Genomic DNA, 25,827 nt, shown 5'->3' with positions numbered 1-25,827 from the left:
GGGCAAGTCACTTAACCCCAGTTGCCTAAAAAAAAAAAAGTCAAAGTTAAAAAAAATATATATCTACAAAGGACTTTGCTCTAAAGTATCACAATAGTTATAAAATGGGTATAATGTGTACCATCTAATTTGTAGGATCGTTGTGATGAAAATGCTTTGGGAATCATCTGTAAGTAAATACAAGTTGTTATCATAGATATTTTTTACAACAAGCATTTGTTTTTGTGAACAAATGTTCAGGAATAAAATGTATGGTGTACACAGATGAAAGTATCATCCTGAAAGGAAAATTTGGCCTGGCTAAAATAATTTTAAAAACCCAGAAAATGTTGCTATCATTTTCTGAGTGTGTTTAAGGTGGGTACCTTTTAAAGATTTTTTTTTTTTTTTTGAATCATTGTCAGGATGATCCATCAGCAATGGATTTTGTTACGTCTGCAGCAAACCTCAGGATGCATATTTTCAGTATGAATATGAAGAGCAGATTTGATATCAAATGTAAGCTTTACTTTCCTTCTACTTGTGGGTCAAGTCACTTCCATTTCTGTTTTTTAAAATAGACTTTAAACTTTTAAAAAAGTTTTTTTTTTAAACATTTACCTTATTTTTTCAGCTATGGCTGGAAATATCATTCCTGCAATAGCTACTACTAATGCGGTGATTGCTGGGCTGATAGTCTTGGAAGGTTTGAAAATTTTGTCAGGAAAAATTGATCAGTGTAGAACGGTGAGTTAGTAGAGAAGATTTTGAAGTTTTATTTCTGGAGTCATATCTTCTCTGTCTAATTTCTGTCTGTGTATGCTCCCCAAAGATCTTTTTGAACAAACAGCCCAATCCAAGAAAGAAACTACTTGTGCCTTGTGCATTGGATCCTCCCAACCCTAATTGTTATGTTTGTGCCAGCAAGCCTGAGGTAACAGTGAAACTGAATGTCCACAAAGTTACAGTCCTTACATTACAGGATAAGGTGAGTATGATGAAAATTCTTTTCCTGACTTCTAAGTTTGTCAAATGCAACCTCTGTTTTAACTGGTATATTAAACTTTTCGAAGATATCGCACTTTTCCTTCCCTCCTCAAAAAAACTTCCCATACTCCCCTTTTGCTTTATTATTGCTATAATCATGACCTAAGTCCCTAGGTATAAAACCAGAAAGGCACTGCACTATAATTGTCTTCAAACCACAAGAGAGAGTTTCTCTTGAATCAAAACCTAAATGTTTAACCTGTATTTGTTAAGGCAGTATGGCAGAAAATATCCTTTATCCACTACTAGAAAGTACTCAGTGCCTTGCTTGTTTTATTGATGTTGGGGATCAGGTCATGTCATCTGTCTATGTAGAATGGGGTAGTTAAAAAAAGCACTGGATTTGGAGTCTGAGGTTCTGGTTTCAAACCCTGCCTTTGCTTACTTGGGCAAGTCACTTAGCTTTTCTGGGCCTCAGCTTTCTCATTTTAAAGGTTGACACATTTTAAGAATGTTTTCAGTGTCTTGAAATTGAATAACAGTATTGAACATTTTAGAATGGGACTGACTTAGATTTAGAAAAATGATAGTTCTCATGATAGGAAATGTGTAGTAGTACATTTAAATGCTTTATATTTATAAAATTAAATTGTTTTATATGACTAAAGTTTAAAACATTTGATGTGATGCAGAATTAAAATACCACATTGGAAGAGAGGAGGAAACTAGCCCTACTGGAAAATAATTCTAGGCGGTTTTGTTGATTTTAAAGTATGTTAGTGGCATGAATCTTTTTTTCTTTTTAGATAGTGAAAGAAAAATTTGCTATGGTAGCTCCAGATGTACAGATTGAAGATGGCAAAGGAACCATCCTCATATCTTCAGAAGAGGGAGAAACAGAAGGTATTCACTGTATACATTAGCTTTCCTTATTTATTTGGAGGCATTGTTAGGCAGTATTCTTTTTTTCAACAAGTATCTGAGGACTTGCTTTGAGTACAATGTTGTACTAGGCATTGGGATGCAGAAAAAACTGCAAGGTTTCTTTATAATTAACAGAAATCCTGTTTTAGTGTTGAAAGTCTCAGCAGCATTGACTTACCAAGAAGTGTAGTTTGGATGATTGGTTGTATGTGATGAGGAGCTGTGCTTGGTCTGGCTGTCCTAATAGGAGATAAAACTAATGAAGCCAGAGTTGCAGATGTAAACCCTGCCTGGACCACAATTTGCTCATTCTCATCGATGAATACTTTATTACTAATCTTAGGGTTGTGGTTAAAATGGGGATTGTGAAAAAGTGGCTCAGTGCTGCTCATCCCTTCAGCTTGTATTCTGTAGATACTAAGTCAAGAGAATGAATTCTCTTTGAAATGTAAGGTTGTCTTGGCTCTTTGCAGAGGTCCAGTAAAAGGGGTAGTCACTATTCAGATGGTGTTGTCAATTAGGTGTTAAGGGGTTAAGTATAGACTGAATTTTATCATCTTTAATAGGGTACAGTTTAAGATGTAATTCATTGTTGTAGGAGGATCATTTTTATAATTTAAATTCTATCAATTTTCTAGCTAATAATCATAAGAAGTTGTCAGAATTTGGAATTAGAAATGGCAGCAGGCTTCAAGCAGATGATTTCCTACAGGATTATACATTATTGATCAATGTCCTCCATAGGTAGGAATTTTTATTACTCTAAAATGAAAAATATTTAAAAAGTAAAAAGGTTGTTTTCTTTCCTTAAATCTCATTGTTCTCATAAAACCCTAGTACACTTGTGCCTAAGATAGCTACTGATTTCATGATGCAAACATCATAGAAATTTTGGGATCCAGAAGTGTAAACGGATGTCTTTTATAACTATTTTAAGTAAGTAAAGGGAAACAGTCATACCAAAGTAGATTATTAGTATTCAGAAAAGCTTCTTTTTTCTTGGAATAATCTGACCAGAGAGTGTTAGCCAAAATTTCAATTTATGTAGGTCTTTGCCTTAGCAAAAACAAACTAGCAAACAAACAAATAAAAAACTCAACTAATAATAGCTCATGTTTATATAGTGCTTTGGGAAATAACATTTTTACTTAGAAATTTATTTTCATTATGGTAAAAATATGAATTATACAGGTTTTGGTTATTGGGATCAACTTAGGGTTTCATTGCTTTTTGAATGTAAATTTACTAGAAGTAAGAAACATGGGTGTTTGCAGGATTGTCAAAAGACAAAAAATTTTTTTAACCCCACTTGTTTGTTCACCTTGGGTTACCCTCGCTTGTAATTATATCGTTAATATAATAAAGAACAAGTGGATAGAGCACTGGCCTTGGATTCAGGAGGACCTGAGTTCAAATCCAGCCTCAGACACATAACACTTACTAGTTGTGTGACCCTGGGCAAGTCATTTAATCCCAATTGCCTAACCCCCCCCCCCAAAAAAATAATAAAGAACAGCATTAGAGTAGCTTACTACATTGAAAAGAGCACTAGAGTGTGCGGGAGGGGAGAGGGCTAGTTATCCTGTAAGAGGCTAGTAGCTTGTCATAATGGCTGGGATGGCTGGGCCTAGTAGCTCAGGATGCAGCTGAGAGCCAGAGGTTTTGTAGGAAGGGGTAGAAGAAATCTCACTAAATTGTTTCTGATTGGTTTCTTGTCTTTGATATCACAACTACCTGGGATTTGAATTTTTCAACATAGTACCAGGAAGTTTAAAGTAAAGGATTTAATAGGATGACAATGATTTTTTATGGTGCCTATAAATCATATGAACTACTTATTAAGCAGGGTTTTTTTTTTTAAGGAAAAATAAATGTCAATACTATAGAAATGTGAGCTATTATTTATAACCAATATGTGCAACCTCCTGCTTATAAAGATCCAGGAATTTTGTGTGCCTTCTGAATTGCCAAAGAATCTTTAATTTATTCTCAGTATAGTTTGATTATTTATATTTTATTATATTTTAATTCTCAAAATTAATAATATGGGTATAATAATAGAACATTTGATAAGCTTTGATTACCCCAATCTGCCCCATTTCTCAACCATACCATAGAGTTTATTGTAAAAAGACAATTTGTTACCTTTATTTTAAAATGTAACTTTTTTACAGTGACGATCTAGAGAAAGATGTGGAATTTGAAGTTGTTGGAGATGCCCCTGAAAAAGTGGGGCCAAAGCAGGCAGAACAGGCATCTAAAAACATCAGTAATGGCAGTGATGATGGGGCACAGCCATCCACATCAACAGGTAAATAACTTCACAGAATCTCAGAGTTGAAAGGGGACCTCCAACCATCTAGAACAGTACATACTTGAACAAGGAGTCCCTCTAAAACATACTGAGCAAATGGTCATTCAGCCTTTGCTTGAAGAACTTCAGTGAGGGGGAAACCTACTACTTTCTGAGGTAGCTCTTTCCATTTCTGGATGGTTTTTGTTGTTAGGAAGTTTTTCCTTATTGTCAGTTTGCCTCTTTGCATTTTTTTTTTTAACGTTATTCCTAGTTTTGCTCTCCAGGGGCCAAGCTATAATTTTCTAGGTGTTTATAGGCAACAAGTCTAATTCTTCCACATAATAGCCTTCAGATTTTTTGAACAGAGCTATCATTTTTTTCCTCGAAATCTTGTCTTTTCTGGGTTAAACATTTCCAGTTCTTCTCTCTAATCCTCATATGCCACAGACTCAAGACTTTTCACCATCCTGTTTTCCTTCTCCAGCTTCTCAGTGTTCTTAAAATGTAGTGCCTAAAATTTAACAAAATTGTCTACGACAAGTGTTCTGATTGGGACAGAATGTAGTGGTGAGACTATTACCTCCTTACTCCTGGATACTGTTTTCTCTAATAATGTAACCTAAGACAGCATTAACTTTTTTGGCTATTATATTATATGGTTGAAGCATACCTCACATTTTTTCCCCCACTAAAGCCTTTACATTTTTTTCAAACTGCTGTTCAACCATACCTTCCCCATTTTGTACTTGTGATGCTATTTTTTTTTCAAATCCAAGGGTAAAACTTCACATTTATCCCTTTTATATTTCATCTGACCTGTCAATAGTTTTTTAGATTCTGACTGTCATTGTGTATAACAGTCCCTTCTAATTTTTAGTAATCTACAAGTTTGATAATTTTGTCATTGTCATCTTTATCCAAGTCATTGATAAAAAGGGTAACTAGTACAGGTCTAAGTACATATTCTTGGGACCCTCCTTTGGAGATCTTCCTAGGTGACATTAAACCATTAGTGATCACTCTTTGTGCCTGACTAACCACATTTAAATTCACCTAACCAGAACTATTGTCTAGTCTATATTTATCTTTTATACAAGAATAGTATTATAGACTTTGTCAAATATTTTGCAGACATGTAGGTAAATTATATCTTATGACATTTCTGTCATTTACTAGTCTTAACATGACAAAGGGAAATTAAATTATTTCTTGATGAAACCATGTCAATTCTTTGTGATCATGATTTCCTGTTTTAGATGTTCACTAACCATTCTTTCAATATAATACATTCCACAATTTTGGTAAGAATCCACATCCAGTTTCTTGGCCTCTAGTTTGCAGATGCTATTCTCTCCCCTTTTTTGAAATCTGGGACATTTGCCCTATTCCAGTTTTGTAGTATTTCTCCCAATCTCCACAAACTTTCAGTGATCACTGACAGTGTTTCAGCAGTCATAGTCACATCTGTCAGACCATTGGGTATGAAGGATGTTGTATCTGTAGGCCTAGTGATGTGAACTCAACAAAGGTGCCCTCCCTGATTATAAAACTTAATTCTCAAGAGGGAAATGGTTATCAGCTTCAAAATCTTCCATGGAAACTTTCTATGACTGCTTGGTTATCTTGGTGTCTCTTCTGAAATAAATGCTGTTTAAGTGCCAGAAGGTGTGGAATTTTTTTGTTTTTAAGATGGGGCTTTGTATATGGGAGTTATCAAGAACTTGAATCTGGGGAAAGACACATAGAGAAACATTTGATAGCAATTTATTCATTAGCTAGTAGTGATAGTTTACAACTGGACATATTGGTGAGTTTGCTGGAACATAAAAGGAGTCATTCTCAGTACCTATATTTGGAATACAAAGGTAAATTCATCTGGCAAAAATGATTCATAGATGCAGAATTAGAACATTTTAAGTGGCAATAGTGCTGGGGAATCTTGGACAAATTTTCCTTACCAACTTAGGCTTTGCATTCATGTCAACAAATGTTTATTGACCATTTTGTCAAAGACTGTTTTATGAATTATAGAGGACATTTAGAGCAGTTATGACAATCTTTGCATTAATGAGGTTTACAATGTAGCAAGACCGATAAGACAAATAGTTGTAATGTAAAGTAGAATATGAAGACTGGTGAAAGAAATGTACAGAGTGTTAGTACTGAGGAGAAAGACATTACTTCTGGCTGGGAGAGTGGGGTATGGATCAGGTAAAGCTGAGTTTGAGCTGGGCTTTGATGGATGGATAGGAGTTAGGATTGGTGGAGCTAGGTAGGGAATTTATTGCAGGTAGAGGGAGCAATGTGAGCAAATATACAGATTGGGGGAATTATGGGGATGTATTGGGCAATAGAGAATAGTCTGGCTTGGCTGAAGCTTTAGAATGCAGAAAGGGGAGTAGTTCAGGATTAGCTGAGGCCCAAACTTTACAGGGGCATTGAATGAAGAGTTTAGACTTCATTTGGGATGTAGTAGAGAACTACTGAAGGAAGCAGGGGGGAATGGTATCATTAGAACTATGCTTTAGGAAGATTATTTTTCCTGGTAGTTGTGGAGGGAGGAGTAGAAAGAGTTCATTTCAGCAACATTTATTAGATGTCCAGTGTATAGAGGTCATTGTAGTATGGCATCTGATCTCTGGTGATGACAGTGGGAACAGTGAAGAGGATGGAAGAGGACTTAGGAAATAATTGGATAAGAAGAAATAATCAAAGATGGCTGACGTTTCCAGTTTGTATGACTGGGAATCATGGTGGTGCCATTGATAAGAACTGATAAGTTTGGAGTTGGGAGAAGGTTATCAATTTAGCTTTGTTTATTATTGAACCAAGGATTTCTATATATCGTGGGCTTCCTGAGGTTATGATCACAGCTATCTTGATTTTTCTAGAGTTTTTTAAGTATGAATATGCTTCTCGGATTTAGTGAAACTTGTATTTCATGTACATTTAGTCATTTTCAAAGTGCTTTTAGTCAAGCATTAAAGTGAGCTACTTTTCCTTTGTCTTATGTTCTTTGTTCTGAATCTTTTACTGCTGTGTAGAATGGGCACTCTTGCTCTCATGTACTCTAGGAATTTTAAAGATGGATTGTAAAACTCGGATCTGAATTGTGTATAATATGTTTTAAGATAATTAAATTGAATTTGCATTGTGCATTTCCTTGTTAACCAATATGTGCACCATTCTTGTGACCTTCACCCATTTTTCACTGAAAATGGAGTAGGACACATTGCTCCCTGAGAAGAGTGCAGTGGTTTTTTGAGAATAATTTGAAATGTAAAAAATCACATGGGAGCATAGTTTATTATAGACTAGCATTTAAAAGTGACTTTTTTTTTTTAAATAAGCTCAAGATCAAGATGATGTGCTGATCGTTGATTCAGATGAAGAAGGCCCTTCAAGTAATGCTGATGTCACTGAGGAAGACTCAGTCCGGAAGAGAAAGTTAGATGATAAAGAACTTGTCAACGCAAAGAAGCCACGTACAGAACAGTCTGAAGAGCTAGATGACATTATTGCATTAGACTGAATGAAAATAAACTTCATCATTTTCTTACTGTCTTATGTTATCTGGGCATTTGTGTTAAATGGCCAGAACTAGACTATTTATGTCCTTTGTTCCAAAGGAAAATCACATCACTGACTTGAAAATGAGTCTTTTTCCCCTTGATAAAATATTCATTTGGATAGAACCATTAGAAATATTCCAGTATGCTATATTGAACGTAGTAGGAATTTAGTTTTTAAATACTTGGAAGAGAAGTATTTGCTTAAACAGTCATTAGATAAAAGACAATACACAGTGCATGTTACAGCTTTTTATGTAAATACCTTTAGGTATAATTCAGTAGTTAAAAATACTGTGGTTTAGTAAAATTAATACTCTGGTTATAAAACACCTTTATTTTCGACTAGGAAAATATTTTAGCTCTGATTTAATTGTATTTCACATCTTCAACTAAACTGAGATGGATTCAAAGATGCTTCAAGTGCTGTGTGTTGAAACTTGTTTTAAAATATCAACTGGCACTATGTACATTACTGTAAAACAATGTTAATTTACTCAATTTTTCAGCTTGTACTGCCTGGTATGTCAGCATCAGAAAATTTTTGTGTATTGTTACAAGTTTCAGGTTATTTATATTTGATGTTTTGTAAAACTCAAATACTCCTATGCTGTACCTTTAAAGGACCAAATAAATGATATCTGAATACTTGCTATACATGCCTGTACAGTCCAAGTTAATGCTGACATTGTTGTGGGTTTTACATAGTATCAGTATCTTTTGCACACATTTTTGTTTCGAAAAGTTTAAACTATATTTAGAGTTTAAAAACCCCAGCTCTATGGGAGGGTAATTTAAAAAGTTAGCTCTTTAATGTTTTTCTTAAATTGTTAGCTAGAACAGTTGATTTACGTTCTAGAAAGACATGCTTAACAGTAGTCTGAGACTTTGGTCTTTTCTGAAGATATTTTGTATGTATATATTCCTTATAATGAGGAAGTCTGTCTTATACTTAAGACTTTTGGGGCTATACATCTAAAGGGCATGTTTTGATTTCAAATGTTTGTAAAAATCTAAAGGATGTGGCATGTAATTGGGTAAGGAAGATGAGAGTGAGGAGTTGAGGATGACATCTGGGTTGTGAGCCTGAGTGATGGAGAGGATGGTGGTGCTGTCAACCAGGGAATTTAGGCAGGGGGGAGGGTTTGGGAGAAGTGAAAATGCAGTTTTGGCCATGTTGAAATTGAGTTTTTTATGGGATGTTTTGAGATGTCTAATAGGCAGTTGGAGATGTAAGAGTGCAGTTCAGGAGAGAGGTTAGGGCTGGATAAGTGGTCTTGGGTTTCATCAGCATTGAGATGATAAATGAATCCATGGTATAGTGGATGAGATGAATTAGAGAAATAGTGAGGGTGCAAGAGAGAGTGTTGGGGGAGGAGGACTCTTGGTTGTTAATGGTGTGGCCTAGATGAAGATAGTACAAAAGAAACTGAGGAGTGATCAGAAAGGAGACCCAGAAGAGCAATGTGAAAACCTAGGGAGAAGAGACTGATTGTCAAAGGTTGCAGAGAGATGAAAGAGGATCAGGATTGAGAAGACGCCATTAGATTTGGCAATCAAGACACCACTGATAATTTTGGAGAGATCAGTCTCAGTTAAATCATGAAGTTGGAAGCTAAACTCCAGAGCAAGTAAAGGAAGTGGAGTCACCTGTTATAGACTGCCTTCTCAAGGAGCTTTGCCACCAAGAGATAGGTGAGGATAGCTATTAGGGATGGATGGATCAAGTAAGGGAGTTTTGAAGATAGGGGACATATGGGCATGTTTGTAGGTAGTAGGGAAACAGCCAGTTGATGGGAGAGATTGAAGATAAGTGACAGTGGAAAGAAAAGGGGGCAAATCTGTTGGAGATGATGGGATGAAATGGGATCACTTGTACATACAAAAGGGTTTGCCGTGGCAAGAAGTGCCACCTCTTTATGTGAAACAAAGTGAAAGAGGAGATAACTAATGTGCTTCAAAACCCTTAGAAGCTAAATAAATGTTAGCTATTATTTGGAGCTGGGCAGGAGTCATCTCATCCAACCCCTATATTTTACCTTAAGGAACTCAAACACAGAGAAATTAGGTGGTCATTTCTCAGCAGGTGGTAAATGCAACATTTGAATTTCTTCCAAATCCAGCATTCTTTCCATGACAGTATTGTATCTGGTCCAGCTGTAATAGGGAGCCAGCCATTGAAGGTTTTAGAACAGGGGAGTGCCATGAATAGACCTGTGCATTAGGAAAATCATTTTGGCAGCTGTGTAAAGACATTTCGCCTATAAGCATGTCCAGAGGACATGCAGTATGAAAAGGGAATAGTGGTCCAAACGGGACTATTTATAACCAACACCTAAAACAAGATGACTACTAGTCTCCCTGTCAGTCTAAAGGAAATTTATTGTGCTTGTTCTTGGGGTCTGGGGTCACAAGTGAAAGATGGTTTGACCACAACCTATTATTCTTGTAGATACCTAAAAATACTCAATGAATAATATGCTACCCAAGACCAAGTGACCACAGATTTCTTCAGTGTATTTAATACTATTGCCTAGACTTCCCTCCCTCCTTCCTTCCTTCCTTCCTTTCTTTCTTCCTTCCTTCCTTCATCTCTGTCTGTGAGACCTTGTTTGATTTACTATGCATGTCCCAAACTTTTTTCAAGCAGATTCTACCTCCAGAACATCTTTGGTAATCTTTTTTTTTTTCCACTTACCAACCTAGTTCAGACCTCCATAAGCTCTTGCTTCTACTATTCTAATAGCCTTCTAATTATTCTCCCTGATTTCATTCCACTAACCAACTCATTCTATACACAGCTGCTAAAATAATTTTCCTAAGATTTGACCATGTCATTTCCCTGCTCAAAAATTTTCATTTTTTTATTGTCTCTAGGATAAAATACAAATGCCTCAACCAGGTATTTAAGACTTTCCTCAGTTTAGTTCCAAGCTACTTCTCCGTTTTATTCATATTTTACTCTCCATATTCATTGTTCTAGGCGAAGTTAACTACTCCTTGTTTCCCAAACTTGTTATTTTTTCTCTCACTTTTGCTTTCAGAAGGCATTCTCCATGCATGAAATGTGCTCTCATTTCTGCCTCTCAGTGTCCTTATATTCTATTGGGGCTCGTTTTAGGTGGCACTTCCTCTGAGAAGTTTTCCCTGAAGTCCCCCCAATTTTTTGGTTCTCCTCAAATTACCTTGTACTTAGGTGTGTACATGTATTCCCTCAATAGGATGTAAGTTCCTTTAGGGCAAGGATTTTTATATTTGTACCTTCAACATCTCAAAACACATTAGGTCCTTATGTGTAAGGTGCTGAGCTAGATGGTGAAGTACTTTGCACAAAATAGACATTAATATTTATTGAATTAAAGCAAAGAATTTTCAGTTGTGTCTTCTGGTAGGCAAATCTATTAGAAGGTGGCAAATGTGTTAGCATAATTTGGACTAGAAAGGAATAAAATTGCATTTCTTTTGAAATGTTCACTTTTTTCAGTTTCACTCTTTTCCAATTAGTCTAAATGAGGAAGTTACAATAATAGTGATATCCTACTGTCAACTGTAATTCTTTGGGCTACATTTGTGATAGTATTCCTTAAATACAAATTTTTTCTTAAAAAAAAAACAACAAAGTTCTTTGGCTTTAGATGTTTGCCCATATTTTTTCTTGGTGGGCAAAGCTGTTGGACCAACAATTGGAAGCTATGAAGAGGCCGATTTGGCTTAAAAAGGAAATGTTACTGAAAATTAGTTTTCCAAAAATGTAATAAGCTAAATTGAATAGTGAGTTCCCCATCACCAGCCATCTTCAAGCAGAGACTGGATATTGTAGTGGGATATTGTGCTCCTGCTTTCAGTGACAGGTGAACTAGACCTCAGGCTTTTTCTCAACTCAGATTCTGTGATTACAAAGGATCAATTCTGTGCTCTCTATTCACACTTACCTTTCTTTCCTTTGCAGCTCTCTTGTATTTGCTGAGCAGATGGCTGCAGAAAACTGGCTCTCGTTTCCAATATTTCACAAATTTCTGGTTAAAACTTCCATGGAAGTAAGGATGCGCAGAGGACCTTACCTTTGGAAGAGGTTGGTCTTTGGAAATGCAGGGAAAGGAGCAATAGCAGTGCATAAGGCAGATGGCTTAGCCCTGACCCAGCCTTCAAATAAATGTAGGGCAAACTGGTGGCACAGGGGCATTGATTCAGGCCTCTTCATAAATACCTAGGCCTCCTATTGATATTTACCCCTTCCGCCAGTCACCAAGCTCTCCTTTTTTGGCTTTGCTTCTGAGGTGAGAGGCTCTCCTACCTGGGCACTGTCCACAGTTCTGGGACACACCCTTGCTGGGAAACATTTCCTAGGCCTCTTGGGTCACATTAAGTGTTCTGTTCCTGACAATTATATTTAATACTTAGGGAGGACACTAGGGTAATATTCCAGGCCTGTACAATAAGGACTTGTGGAGAACCAGCCAGAGGCTCCCAGGACCAGCCAGATATTTCTACAGAACTTCAAACTGACTGAGGAAATAAGCAAGAATGTTCCAACAAGTTCCTTTTAAATTTTGCTTAATTTAAAATTTGTGTAAATGGGTGGGTGGGGTGCGATAAGAAACACTGACCTGAGAACTGCCCGAAGCTGCTGGTTGTGGGGATAGGAAGAAAACTATGATTTATCAAGTTTTCCTCATTCTGGATAAATCTGAATAATGGGTCAGTTGTTTCTTTCTCCGAAATAATGAGGGAGGCACTGGAGTCCCTCGGAGTTAAAGAGAAGATGCAGTCAGGTTACCGGGAGGTCGCCGGTCACTAGCTTGGGCAGATCGACATAGATGCGAGCTCGCTCTCCAGCTCTAGCCGCAGCTTGTCTAACAACACCCAAGGGTCAGCGGCAGGAACCTGCCGCCTTCTCTTCCTCCTCTAGTGGGCAGAGCGGCAGAACTTCATGTTGACAAGCCGAAGTCTAGGGTTGTCGGCATGGCCTGTCCCAGAGAAAAGAAGTTGAGACAGGCCAGTTCGCCACCTCCCATCCCGCCCCCGACTCCGGGACGGTCAGCCCCTTACAGCAGTTTTCACATTCCAGGGTCGCAGCGCCCCGTCTCCTTCCTCGCATTCCTGTCCCTCGCAAAGGAGTCCCTCCTCTATAGGGACGCAGCAGGGCCCCGAGACCCCGCGGAAGGAGAGGGGCGGGGTAGGAAGGGGCGGGGGGAGACAGCCAGGACCAAACTTGGGAGTCAAAATTCCTCCGCGCCGCGCGTTGGCTATTGCGCTGAGACCGCGCCTCGCCTGTGGGGGTTGGGCTTCGGGGACCCCGCGCCCAGTGACCCCCGCCCGGTTCCGAAGGGGCCCGGGCCGGATGGGCTCTAAGGCCCGGAGGATGCAGCTACCGCCGCCGCTCGGCCTTAGCCTTAGCCTTAGCCGCGGCAGGAGGAGGAGGCTGCGGAGGTGACGACTCGGCACCGCGGTCCGGCCGGAGCCTCCGTCCGGGAGGAGCTGGATCCGGAGCCCCGCGCGCGCCGCGCGCCTGCCTGGCCCGGGGCGGGGCGGCTCTGGGGATCTGGCCGGGGCTGGGCTATGCAGCGCCCGCGGGCGGACGCGGCCGCTCTGCTCCGCGCCAGCAGGCTGCTGGCTGATCTGTCCCTGAACGAGCCGGGCTCGGACGGCTGGTGCCGGGGGCGGCAAGGGCAGCGGCCTGCGCCCCCCGAGAAGGCGGCCCCCACTCGTGCCTGGAGAGTGGACGGCGGCGGCTACCCGGAGCCCGGCGGCTTTCTAGAGCGCGGCCAGCGGCGGGCCGCTTACGAGGTCCCCGGCGCCCGCCTGACCGCCCCCTCTCCGGAGCCCAGCGCCAAGGCCGCGGGCAGCTCCCGTGGGGCCAGCCTGGCGGACTCGGAGGGCTGCGGGAGCCGACCCTGCAGCGCTCGCACCAGCGGCATCAGCCTGGGCTACGACCAGCGACATGGTAGCCCGCGCTCCAGCTGCTCCGATCCCCGGGGGCCGGGGCCATCAGAGCAGCCCCTCGATGCGGCGAGCCCCGGGCTGGCCCGGCTCGGCACCGCCCCCGCCCACCCCGCCTGGTGCGGAGGCCCTGGGGCCGGTGGCAGCGCCCGCTCCAGCGTCTCCAGCCTGAGCTCCCGGGGTTCGGCGGGTGTCCATGCCGACCTGCTGCTGCTGCCACCAGCCCCACCGCCCTCGGGCTCGGCTGGCCTTGCCCAGCCCGCGGCCGGAGCCCGGCTTCAGCTGCCCTTCCAGGTGACCGAGGGCCGGGAGGGCGGCCCTAGCCCCGCGGAGCGGAGGCTCGAGGCATTGACCCTGGAGCTGGAGAGGGAGCTGGACCTGAGAACGAAGAAGGAGTATTTCGGTGAGTGACCTGTGACCCAGTTCGTTTCTGCTGGAGGTATTTGCCAAGCCCTTGGCTGGGGGCCGGGGCAGGGGGCATAGACATGAGGAGCAAGAGACTGGGTCCTGATCCTAGCAACACTGTCTGGCTAAAAAGACAAGACTGCTTGCTGTTCCTAGGTTGGCCCTTAACTGGTCCTTAAGTGATGTAGGAGTCCTGAAGAAGAGAAAGTCAGGGTTGGAGGTCCAGGGAGGGCTTCATGAGAATATGCCTGCGACTTGAGGTAGGCCTTCAAGGGTGGGCAGGATTTGGGTAGGTACAGGAGAAGAGGAAGAACTTGGGAATGGGAAATTGCCTGGGCAAAGGTCAGGAGGCTCAAGCTGGAAAGTTATTGTGGGTGAATGGGTGGGGGAAGTGGGAAAGATCAATTCTGTTGGACCTTACAATGGATGAAGGGGGAGATTGAGGGCAGAGACTGGGAAAGGCATTTATGTGCTCTTTACTGAGAAAGGTTTGAAAATTGTGTCCCATCTGTTTCTGGCCCCTCCTCCACCTTTTAGCGCATAGGACATCATAAAATTAACCTCTTAAGTGCCATGGAGAACATAATTTTCCGGTATGAAAAGTTTGTTTTTATAAAAAAAATTATAACAAATCACATTAAAATCATCCCATCTACTCTCCCCCACCCCCTGCTCTTTGTGGGTGAAAGACAAGAGGGACAAGTTGAGGCAAAGTTGAAGAAGATTTTAAGTGCTAGGCTAAGGAATTTACATTTGTTCCTTTAGGCAGTAAGAAAGACAACTAGAAGCTTTTGAACAGGGGAGTGCCGTGGCCATACCTATGCTTTAGGAAGATTATTAATTTAGCACCCGTATGGAAGATGAATTGAAGAGGATAGAGGCTGGAGTCAGGAGGGATTTATTGGTTAAGAGAACTTTACAGTAGTCCAGAGGAATGGTGATGAGGTCCTGAAATAGCGTAGTTGACCATGTGAGTAGAAGAGTAGATGAAAAAGATGTGTGGTAGAATTGACAGGAATTCTTGGTTAATTGGATGAGAAGCCAGGGAAGGAGCAATATCAGATCATTGAGGTAGTGAGCCTGGTGTACCTGCCTAGGGACCTTGCTGTACTCAGTTTCTTGACCTTTTGCCTTTCTCAAACCAGATATATATGCACAACCATTTAGGACATTGGACAACTAATGTTCCTAGAAAACTGCAAATTCAGTCTTGTCAAATGTCCTAGTTGCAATTCCATTTGGGGAGGTCCCTGTAGAATCACTTCTAGGCTGTCAGCAAATTTGGATTTTCATATTTTGGATTTATTTGAAGAGAGCATGAGCTATATACAGTGACCCAAAAGTCTCAGTGCAGTTTTCTAGAATGTTCGAACTGCTTGTCGATGTTGTAATCAAGCTTCCATAAATGGAATCCAAGAATGACATGCTTTTTATTGAGTTCTATTCTTTTTTTGTGTGTGTGTGTGAGGCAGTTGGGGTTAAGTGACTTGCCCAGGGTCACACAGCTAGTAAGTGTCAAGTGTCTGAGGCCAGATTTGAACTCAGGTCCTCCTGACTCCAAGGCTGGAGCTCTGTCCACCTAGCTGCCCCATTCAGTGCAGTTTTCTAACGCTTACAACTGCACTAAGACTTTTGGGACACCATGTGTGCATTTCCCTGGATCTTTCTCCCTTGGACTGGGGGTCTATCTCTGCCCCAAACATTTAATTGACTATCTCTCACACAGTCTTCTCAGGTGGGACCTGATGGGTGTTTCTGGCCTGTGGAGTTGGAGATTTAATTCAGTTCAACAAACATTTATCCAAGCTTCTATCCCAGCTGAGCTCTCACTTATGTCTGAAGATGAAAAGATGCACAACAGTTTCTGTCCTTAAAGAACCTAGAGTATAATACCTTGAATAGATGTATATATAAATTGAAGAAGAGAAAAATGTTATTATAGTGGGGAAGAAGGGAAGATCTGCCTAGCCATAGTGTTGTAGGCATTTCTAGATGTGCTTTAGATGTGCCTAATAATATACATGTATGTTGTCTACTTTGTGAGGTAGATTGTACAGTAATTATCCCTATTTTACAGATGAAGGAACTAAGATTCTAAAAGGTTAAGGGGCTTGTTTATGGTGACATAGCTATTAAATGTCTGAGGCAAGATTTGAATCCAAGTTTCCTAGTTTCAGGTCAATTGCTCTATTGGATTATTATTATTATTCTTGCTGTTCTAGATCTGTAAGCTACTTGAGGGCATGGACTGTTTTGCTTTTGTCTTTCCATCTCCAGTGCCTAATACAGTGCCTGGCACTTAGTAAATAAATTGTTGATTGATTGACCTGTTTGGTTTGGGGGCTATATTATGGGAGCAAGCCTCTCCAGCTAGACTGGGGTCAGCACTTCCCCAGAGACTGACCGCACTGGCAGGTTGGAGGGACTGTTTGAGTCCTTTGATGATCTGGATGCTCTTTGTCCCCTGTTCTAGTAGCCTGAGACAGGGACTGTACTGGGTTTACAGGATGTTGTGGGTGGGGGGTGCATTGTCTATATCATGGACAAGGACCTCAGGTCAGGGCCAGGTTGGTGATAGTAAGAAACCTGTTGGGGGAGCCAATCAGTCCTTGATCTTGTTGGTATGAGAAAGAGACATTTTTGGGGTATAATCAACAAATGGGGTCATGGGGACTCCAAGGTGGAGAGAGAAAGTTCAAGGAATATTTCCTTGTGATCTGGGCCAGTAAAGAGCTGAGAGGAGGGGTATCTGGGGAAGTTGTCATCCTGTCCTTGTGATACCACCTTGATAGAGCTGGACTAAGTTGTTCCTTACCCTGGGAAGAAAGGGAGTTTGTGTTCCTTGGAGGCCAGGTGGGGAGGACTCTGTCTGCCTCTGGTGCTTTCTTGCCACTAACTGTCCCAGACAGAATTTAGAGTTTGGGATGGTACCATAATGACCTCCTGTAGATGTCTGTCATTGAAGCTGGGCTGGAGGAAGGATGCTGTACCATGCTGAAAAATGGAAGCTAGTATATATCAAAGGGAGGACCTGAACTCAGGTCTTTCTGACTTCAAAATCAGCCTTCCACCTATTGATTAGATGTTCTCTAAAAGTTCTTTTCTAGTTATAAATCAGTTATAAATCTTAATCGTGTGTGTGTGTGTGTGTGTGTGTGTGTGTGTGTGAGAGAGAGAGAGAGAGAGAGAGAGAGAGAGAGAGATTGAGAGAGAGATGGCCCCTTTGGAAGTTTAGCAGTGCCTATGGACCCCTTTTCATTTTTTTAAATGCATGAAATACATAGGATAACAAAGAAAACCAATTATATTGAAATATAGTTATCAACATATTAAAATAACAAGTTTACAGATCCAGGTTAAGAACCTTTGTTCTAAATCTTTTGATCTCATGAGTATGATGGAGTGCCTGCCCTTGTGGAATTCCCAGTCAAATTTGGGAGAGGGGGGAGAAAGAGGAGACATGTAGGGTAGATTGTGTGGAGTTTGAGAGAGGGATGCATGAGGTTCTGTTTGAACTCTAATGGGGCTGAGGAAGGAGGAGACCAGGGAAAGCTTCTTAGAGGAGAGGTGTGGGACCTTAACTATTAGCTAGTAATCCAATCCTCGAATTTTAAACTGAGGCCCAGGGAGGGAAATTAACTCTAAAGATCCCCAAGTAGTTAGTGGCAGAGTCAGGACTAGAACCTAAGTGTCCTTCTGACTCAGTCCAGGATCTTTTCCATCGTACCATCCTGTCTTCCTTGCACATAATAGATGCTCAATAGAAGTTTGTTGGATTGAGCAAAAAACAATAATACAAATTAGAATATGTATATAATAGAGTCTTAGTTCTAGCCTGAATATTTCCCCTGCTGTAATTGGAACCACACCCACCATTCCTTTTATCCTTCAACTGCCCTTAGAGGAGGTAGATAGATAAATTCCAAATAAATTTTGAATATTAACAAATAATAACAATGTTTTTATGTTTGTATAGCACTTATAGTTTACAAAGTGATCTTATTACAGCAACCCTGTAAGGTAGATAGCAAGCATTCTGATCCTCATTTTACAGATAAGGAAACTGAGGACCATAGAGCAGAAGTGAAGTGATCATACTCCTAGCAAGCCAGGATTCGAACCCAGGTCTTCTAACTATAAGTTACTATACTAACCATAATGCTTTTTCTCTTCAACTATATTGTTTCTCCAAAGAATGATCTTGTCCTAGGTTAGGAGGTGGGATGATGGAATTTCTTGGTTCAAATGTAGAAATTCTCTGATAGGGTTGATGTACTTCACTGGGAGTGAGATATATAGAATGGCTGAGGGAGAGAGAGCCCTGACTGTGTCTCAGGCCCCAGGTCTGAGAGCTGTGACTCTTGGTCTCTGTATGGTGATGGTCATATATGTCACTGAATCTGTTACATTTTGGAAATGAGGACATGTATGCAGGGATGGGAGGCCATGTAGCAGTAGGGTCATGGGGTTGGGAGGTTAAGTGTTCTGCTGTGAATTACTAAATATTCTGTTTTTTTTCCTACTTCAGGAGTTTGTATAAAGTGCAGGATGGGCATCTATGGTGCAAGTCAGGCCTGCCAGGCAATGGGGAGCCTTTACCACACCAACTGTTTCACCTGCTACTCCTGCGGTAGGTGCACTCAGCCCAGATACCAGCACAGGTGTACCAGACTGGATATGCACCCATAGATGTACACGTTTGATTTGTTGACATAGGAGGTATACCATGTAAAGGACATACAGACATGCAACTAGGAGACATGGGGACACATACATAAAAGACATGGATTTACTAGTGGTAAATATGTAGACATGCATGGAGAAGACTGTAGCAGGGAACTCCTGATTGGTCTTTAGTGCCTGGAGTTCCATCAAAGAGGATTGGTGACTGCATTGGTGGGATAGACTCTAGTGGAGGACTTCTAGTGGTATAGAAGAATTGTGGAAAAGCTTTACTTTTATCTTTTGGACTCTTCTTTCTTTGTACATGCTTTCCTTCTCTTGGACTTCCAGCAGTTTGGTAGAGAGGGAAGGGGATTTTCTCCCATCCCTCTTGTACCTAGTCATTGGTAGCTTTGGTGGCTTTCTGGAAGTCTGAGGGAGTAAGATAATGTGAAAAGAGAGGAGTCCAGAAAAGATGGATGGGATAAGTTTTGTAGCCCTTATGGAGCATGGAAAGACTGCTGAGGAAGACAGGGTCCTTCAGAAGAGCCCATCGTTCCAGATGCGTAATCATCAATCACCTGTGAAGCAAGAATCTCCAGGTTAGCCCTGTGAAGATGGGGACCAGCATGAACAAGAGTGTATGCTAAGAGAGTTAGTATGATAGAAGTGGAGGTGTGAGAAAAGCTGGGCATGGGAAGGCAGGGAAAGCTAGAGAGAGGGAGTGGGCTTTGCTGGCCATGCCACTCCTTACGGCAATGTCAGGGTTGGGTTTTTTTCTGGGAAGCTAGAGGATCTGAGGCCAAACATGAAGATAAATACTGGGGTCATGAATCAGTTGTTGGATTATTTACTTTAAAAAAATTTGTATTGATATATTTTATTTTTATATAATTTACGCTTCCCTTTATATGTTCCTTACTCCCACCCCCGAGAACCATCCCTTATAACAAACAGTAAAAAATTGTTCAGCAAAATTAACCAATATATCAAAGGAGTCTGAGTTCTCAGCAGTATTTCATAGCACCTCCCCTCTCTCCCTCCCTCCCAAGGAAAATAGAAGCCCCTTCTCGTGTCTCTTCTTTGGGTCCAAGTTTCACTGTAATTTCATAATATTTGGTTTCAGTTGTTTTGTTGTTGTTCTTTCCATTTGTATAGTTGTAGTCACTATGGATATTGTTTTCCTGGTTCTGTTTACTTCTCTTTGCATCAGTTCTTATGTCTTTCCCTGTTTTTCTGTATTCACATTCTTTCTTACAGCACATTAATATTCCTGTATTCATATACCTCAACTTTTTTTGTCATTGTCCAATGACCTATAGGTCATTTGCTTTTAATGTAAATTTAATGTATTCCTAGAAATTAATTTAATGGGATAAAGTAGTAAGAGAAAAGCCCATCCTATGTGCTTCCAAGTTTTTGGGGTTTAGGGATATTGTCCCTGAGGGTATATCTTACTTCAGTCAGGGCCAGCAGCCAGACAGACTGAGGACTCTCCCCCTTTGTCTACTTCAGCACTCTCCATCCTGTCACTGCCCTTGGCATCCATTGGTCTATGACTTATGACTGGTCTAGGTACACGATCTACATAGGCAAATCAAACCTGGGGAGCCTGGTACCCATGTAGGGGGCGCATTTCTGGGCTTGGCCTGTGCTGGGTAAATTATCTTCCTTTTCTCTTCTGAAGCTGAAGCCTAGCTGGAAACTTATACCTCTCATTAATGATTAATAAATAAAAATGAATCACAGGTTGATGTTTTGGCCACTGGGGCTACTACTATGGGGATAACTAAGAGTGAGTGGTAATTACTTCTGTAGGTTGAGGGGAAGGATTATGGTGAATGTGTCTCATCATCTGTAAAATGGGGATAAACCCTGCTGCCTTGTTTCTCTCCCAGGGTTGTTGTGGGAGTTCATTTGCTCAATTCATCAAACAGTTTTCCTTTTTTTCTCCCTAAATAAATAATTTATTTGTAATTTTACAAAACACTATTATTATATCCCAATAACTCTTTGTCCACAGTAGAATACTCCTAACAAAGGTGCATAGTTAAGCAAAACATAGCAGCACATTGGTCCCATTTGATAACATGTGACTCATTCTGTACCTATTGTCCATAACCTTTTTTCTGAGAAGGGCTATAAATTCTTCTCTGACAGTCCTTTGAAGTCATGCCTGGCCACTGCATTGATTAGAGTTCTGATGTCTTTCTGTATTTCTTTCTTTACATTTTTAAATGGAGTCACTTTATTAATTGTTGCCTTGGTTTTCTTCCATTAGTTCTGCTTCCGTTCATACAAGTCTCTGAGTTTCTCTGAATTCTTCATATTTGTCATTACTTATGTCACAGTGTTATTCCACCTATTATATATATTCCACAGAACATGATTTTCAAATAAACACTTTTTTTTTTTGTGCTTTTTAGGCAATTGGGGTTAAGTGACTTGCCCAGGGTCACACAGCTAGTAAGTGTCAAGTGTTTGGTCTGAGGCCGCATTTGAACTCAGGTCCTCCTGACTTCAGGGCTGGTGCTCTATCCACTACACCACCTAGCTGCCCCCAAATAAACACTTTTTAAGCCCCAGCAGGGTATAGAGAATGGTGTAAAGTGTTGGGAGAAACACAAAATTAAGTTGACAGTCCCTGTTCTGATAATCCTATGTCTAATAGGAGGATAAGACACACACACATGTTGTGTATTATAATGTTGCGTATTATAACTGCATTAGAGGATTGAAAAACAAAATGTTTCTTAAAATTTAAGGGAGAAGATGTTTTTCGCTGGAGGATCAGAGAAGATTTCACAGAAGACATGGCGTTTAAGTTGAGCTTAACAGGATGGGTAGAAGTTCAGTAGGTGACTAGGGGAGAGGGGGTGTTCTCGGCTTAGGGAACAAATACATGAAGGTAGGAGAGTGCTATGTGTGTTTGAGAGAAAGAGTAAACCATTTACCTGGAGCGTGGAGTTTATATATGATAATAATATGTGATGAGGCTGGAAGGTAGTGTGGTATCAGATTGTGGAGGACTTTGAATGCCAGGCAAAGGGAATTAGAACTTTACGCAGTTGACAAGTAGGCAGCCACTCAAAGGTTGTTTTTTTGTTGTTTTTTTTTGGCTAGGCAATAGGGTTAAGTGACTCGCTCAGGGTCACACAGCTAGTAAGTGTTATGTGTCTGAGGCCAGATTTGAGCTCAGGTCCTCCTGACTCCAAGGCCAGAGCTCTATCTATTGCACCACCTATCTGCCCCTTGTGCCACCTAGCTGCACCTGCCACTGAAAGTTTTTGAGCAGAGGAGTGACAGGGATCTGTCTCTGTAGGATGATTATTCTGGAAGTAATGGGAGGATTGAATTGGAGGTATAGAATGTAGGGGTAGTTTTCAGGGGCCCTTGTGGTTGTCTGGATGGATGGTAATGAGGGTCTATTCTAAGGAGGCTGTGGATAAAGATAAAGAGGAGGGGACAGATGTTAGAGGCGTGGTAGAGGCAGAATTAGACATGGCCCTATAGTGAAATGTAAGAAGTGAGGGAAGGGAAGAGTCAAACCTAATCCTAAATACTCAACAGCCTGGAACCTTGACTTAGAGATTTGAGTCCTTCCAAGTTGACATTGATTCATTTATAATTACTCTTTGTGAATTCAAGCAGTTGTGACTCCCTCTACCTGTACTCTCATTTAGCTTACATCTCTCTGTCGTGCCTGTAGGCCAGTTCTGCGTGGTTGTCCTCTTCAGCACCTCATATTCAGCTTGTCCAAAAACCAAACTGTCCTCAGAATCATTTGGGTTTGTGTCTTCAGAATTTTCTTTCATGAAAGCATTTCATCCCTCTTAGACTGACTTCCCCTATAGAATTTTATATATTCTAACTCTCTTTTCTCTGAAATCTTTGCTTTCTGCTCTCCTCAAATCTAGGGCACATGTCTAATCATGCCCAACTTTCCTCTCCTTTATGACAGATTCTGTGATGAGGCCACTACCTCCCAAAGTTTTCATCATTTCTTGTTTTTCTTTTTAGTCTTTTAAAAAAATTTGTTTGTTTTTAATTTTCTTTTTTTCTTTTTTAATTTTTAGGCAATTGGGGTTAAGTGACTTGCCCAGGGTCACACAGCTTGTAAGTGGCAAGTGTTTGGTCTGAGGTCGGATTTGAACTCAGGTCTTCCTGACTTCAGGGCTGGTGCTCTATCCACTGTACCACCTAGCTGCCCCTTGCTTCACTTTTGAAGAATGAGTTTGTCACATAGCAAGTCAGAAATCTGTTAGTTTCTCTGCTTTTGGTGAAGGGTAACTCAGGCAAAGTCCAGGTAATTGAAGTTTCTCATCCTTGTTAGATGATGCCTCCATGCCAGATTTATGGTAATTCCTGAACTTTTCATATACTTCCTTCATCTGGGTAGACAATAGCACTTCAGTATCCATTGATCTTTCCTTTGGTTGTTAGATTTCTTTATCTTCTTAGTATTATTATATCCATTACTACTTTAGTCTTCCAAAGGCATATTTCAGTATCAAGCCCCATCCCATTAAATGACAGGGATATCTTTGAAGTCAAATTTACCTCTCGAAAGGCATTGAAAAAGAAGGGACATATCAATAGGAAGGAGATTAGAGTGGAGCATTGCCATGGAAGGTAAGGGAGATCTAGTGGGAGGGGGTAGTCAGTAGTATCAAATGGAACAGAGATGTCAAAGATGATGAAAACTGAGAAGAGGCCAGTTGGATTTTGCAGTACAGGGATTGTGGGTAACCTTGGTCAGATCAATTTGGGAAGGAAATGAAGATGTTCAGCTCTTCCTTTCTCCTTGTCCTTTAGCTCGGGAAGCAATAGAGGGTAATGTGATGGTGCCAGTCTTTGCTATAGCCTTGATGACTGTTTCCCTGTTTGCCATACCTCCTTCATAGGGAGAAGACTCCGAGGAAAGGCCTTCTACAATGTAGCTGGGAAAGTCTACTGTGAGGAGGACTTCCTGGTAAGTTAGGAATTTGGTTCTCTGTGAGGTTGATGGTGGTGGGAATGCTGATGGAAGTAGGAATGGGGGATGAGGAGTCATGGCTAGGCTGGCTTTCCCCCCCCCTCTTTTGAGGTTAGACACAGTGGTGATGTCTCCTCCAGACAGTAAAGGGGCATATAGAATAGCCGACTTCTTCTTCTTCTCTGTTATGACTGGGGATGAGAAAATAGGGACAGGGGAATTCCTTGGAGGGGGTATGTTGAGAGGACAGAAGGGGGTTCTTAGGAATGGCTGGTAACATGACTGCTTATAGGTTCTGTGTCCTCACTCTCAGTACTCAGGGTTTCAGCAGACAGCTGACAAGTGCTTCGTGTGTGGACACCTCATCATGGAGATGGTAAGAAAACCCAGCTCATCCTCACCCAAGACCCTGGGTCATCTACTTCAGGGCCCTATAGAACTTCTCTCAGAAGTTTCCTTTGTTTGTTCTATGACTTCCAGAGGCTCCACTGAAGCCTGTTCCATGGGTAGGGGTATGGGTGTCTCCTGAGAGATCTAGGTCTTTCTGTTGTAATTTTGGGTGTCTCTGTGTTTCTGAATGTATGTCTCTGTTTCTTGCCTTCCTTCTCCCTCTCCGTGTCATCTTTTTCTCTCTGTGTGTTTGTCTTTCTCTGTCTCTTCTGCCTCCAGATTCTCCAGGCCCTTGGGAAGTCCTACCACCCCGGCTGTTTCCGATGTGTTATATGTAATGAGTGCTTGGATGGCGTCCCTTTCACCGTGGATGTCGAGAACAATATTTACTGTGTCAAAGATTATCACACGTGAGTGATTTAGAGGCTGTGGGACCAAGAGCCTAGTGTGATACTGTGACATGTGTGACTCTGTAACCTGTGTGACCTTGTGATGTGTGTAGCCCCAGAGCAGCTGCGTATGATCCTGGTCCAAAGGCATGCTGCCCTGTCATATCATAGGATCATAGGAAAGGACATTAGAGGTCATCTGATCTAACCCCCTCATTTTACAGATGAAGAAAATGAGACCAAGAGGTCAAGTGACTTGCCCAGGGTCACACTGGAAGTAAGTGACTGAGCTGGGGTTTGTGCCCATGTTCTCTGACTCAAAAATCTCGTGCTCTACCCACTGCCCTGAGGCCTTTCCCCGCTGCCAGGCTGTGACATGGCCTTGCCCAGGCCTATGTTGGTCTCATTCCCTTGCCTCATTGTGAACCCCTTGCTCATCGTGATATTTCTCTGGCCTGTTTGTCATTACTAGCTTCCCTGTCACCATCTCTGATTCTGGGAGTTTGTTTCTCAGATTGAAACATTAAAGGTTTTGCCTTCTGGTTCTTTTCAATGCAGATAGGGTCATAATAACAGTATCAATTATAATCATAACTCATCCTTAAAGCCTTTTACAGTTTACAAAGCACTTCCATTACAACAAACTTTTGTAATAGTTTCTGTCATTTGCTTCATTTTGTTGATGCTGACACTGAGACTTAGGGAGTTTAAGTGACTTGCCCAAGGTCACAGAACTATTAAGTGCCTGCTGACTCTACCCTAAGTTCTGACTGTGTTATTGTTCAGTGCTTGGACCAAGTGATTCCTTTACAGTAAGTGTGGCCTTTAGACAACTTTTCCCTTCTTGTTGTGGGGCCTTGGCTTGTTCTCTTTTTTGTTTCCTCAGGGATTGGACCCTGGATGAGTCATTCTTGTGCCTAGGGCTGAGCCAGGCACATATCCAGAACATATCCTGGGAAAATCTGTATGTCCTCAGAATGAGGAGAGGGACTTTGCCTGACCACTATCTCAGGCTATGGCACACAGAGCAGATGAAGTATCCACACATAGGGCTCTTGGGGGGGTCCCACGCCATGGAACACAGATCCGATTCGGCACCCTCCATGGGGGCCTTCAGAAGTGCTGGGCCATGAAACACAGAGCAGATGTAGCATCCACACATGGGGGCCCTCTGAGGACCTTGGACCATGGAACATAGGGCAAATGTAGCATTCACAGATGGGAGCCCCCTGGGGACTGCAGGCCATAGAACACAGAGCAGATGTAGCATCCACACATGGGGGCCCCCTGGGGACTGCAGGCCATGGAACA

General features: G+C 41.6%; 2 protein-coding genes across 2 annotated transcripts in view; both read left to right on the top strand.

The window, feature by feature from the left end:
- The window catches only part of LOC114047304 (SUMO-activating enzyme subunit 2), a 32,733-nt gene extending 24,323 nt beyond the window's left edge, over window positions 1-8,410 (top strand). The window contains exons 11-17 of the mRNA XM_027868073.1: window positions 405-498; window positions 614-726; window positions 812-967; window positions 1,773-1,869; window positions 2,529-2,634; window positions 4,065-4,201; window positions 7,537-8,410. Of these exons, the coding sequence (XP_027723874.1) occupies window positions 405-498; window positions 614-726; window positions 812-967; window positions 1,773-1,869; window positions 2,529-2,634; window positions 4,065-4,201; window positions 7,537-7,718 (885 nt within the window). The 3' untranslated portion in view covers window positions 7,719-8,410. The remainder of the gene's footprint in view (window positions 1-404; window positions 499-613; window positions 727-811; window positions 968-1,772; window positions 1,870-2,528; window positions 2,635-4,064; window positions 4,202-7,536) is intronic.
- A 4,904-nt stretch (window positions 8,411-13,314) lies between these two features.
- Window positions 13,315-25,827, top strand: part of LOC114047385 (Wilms tumor protein 1-interacting protein-like) — an 18,703-nt gene continuing 6,190 nt past the window's right edge. Inside the window, exons 1-5 of the mRNA XM_027868218.1 lie at window positions 13,315-14,098; window positions 18,629-18,730; window positions 23,667-23,734; window positions 24,051-24,113; window positions 24,407-24,537. Coding sequence (XP_027724019.1) covers window positions 13,315-14,098; window positions 18,629-18,730; window positions 23,667-23,734; window positions 24,051-24,113; window positions 24,407-24,537 — 1,148 coding nt within the window. The remainder of the gene's footprint in view (window positions 14,099-18,628; window positions 18,731-23,666; window positions 23,735-24,050; window positions 24,114-24,406; window positions 24,538-25,827) is intronic.

The sequence above is a fragment of the Vombatus ursinus genome, unplaced genomic scaffold (assembly GCF_900497805.2).
Source record: "Vombatus ursinus unplaced genomic scaffold, bare-nosed wombat genome assembly UNPS02014786.1, whole genome shotgun sequence".
Taxonomy (NCBI): Eukaryota; Metazoa; Chordata; class Mammalia; order Diprotodontia; family Vombatidae; genus Vombatus; species Vombatus ursinus.
The sequence above is the reverse complement of the archived record's forward strand: the minus strand, read 5'-3'. Positions and strand labels throughout refer to the sequence as shown.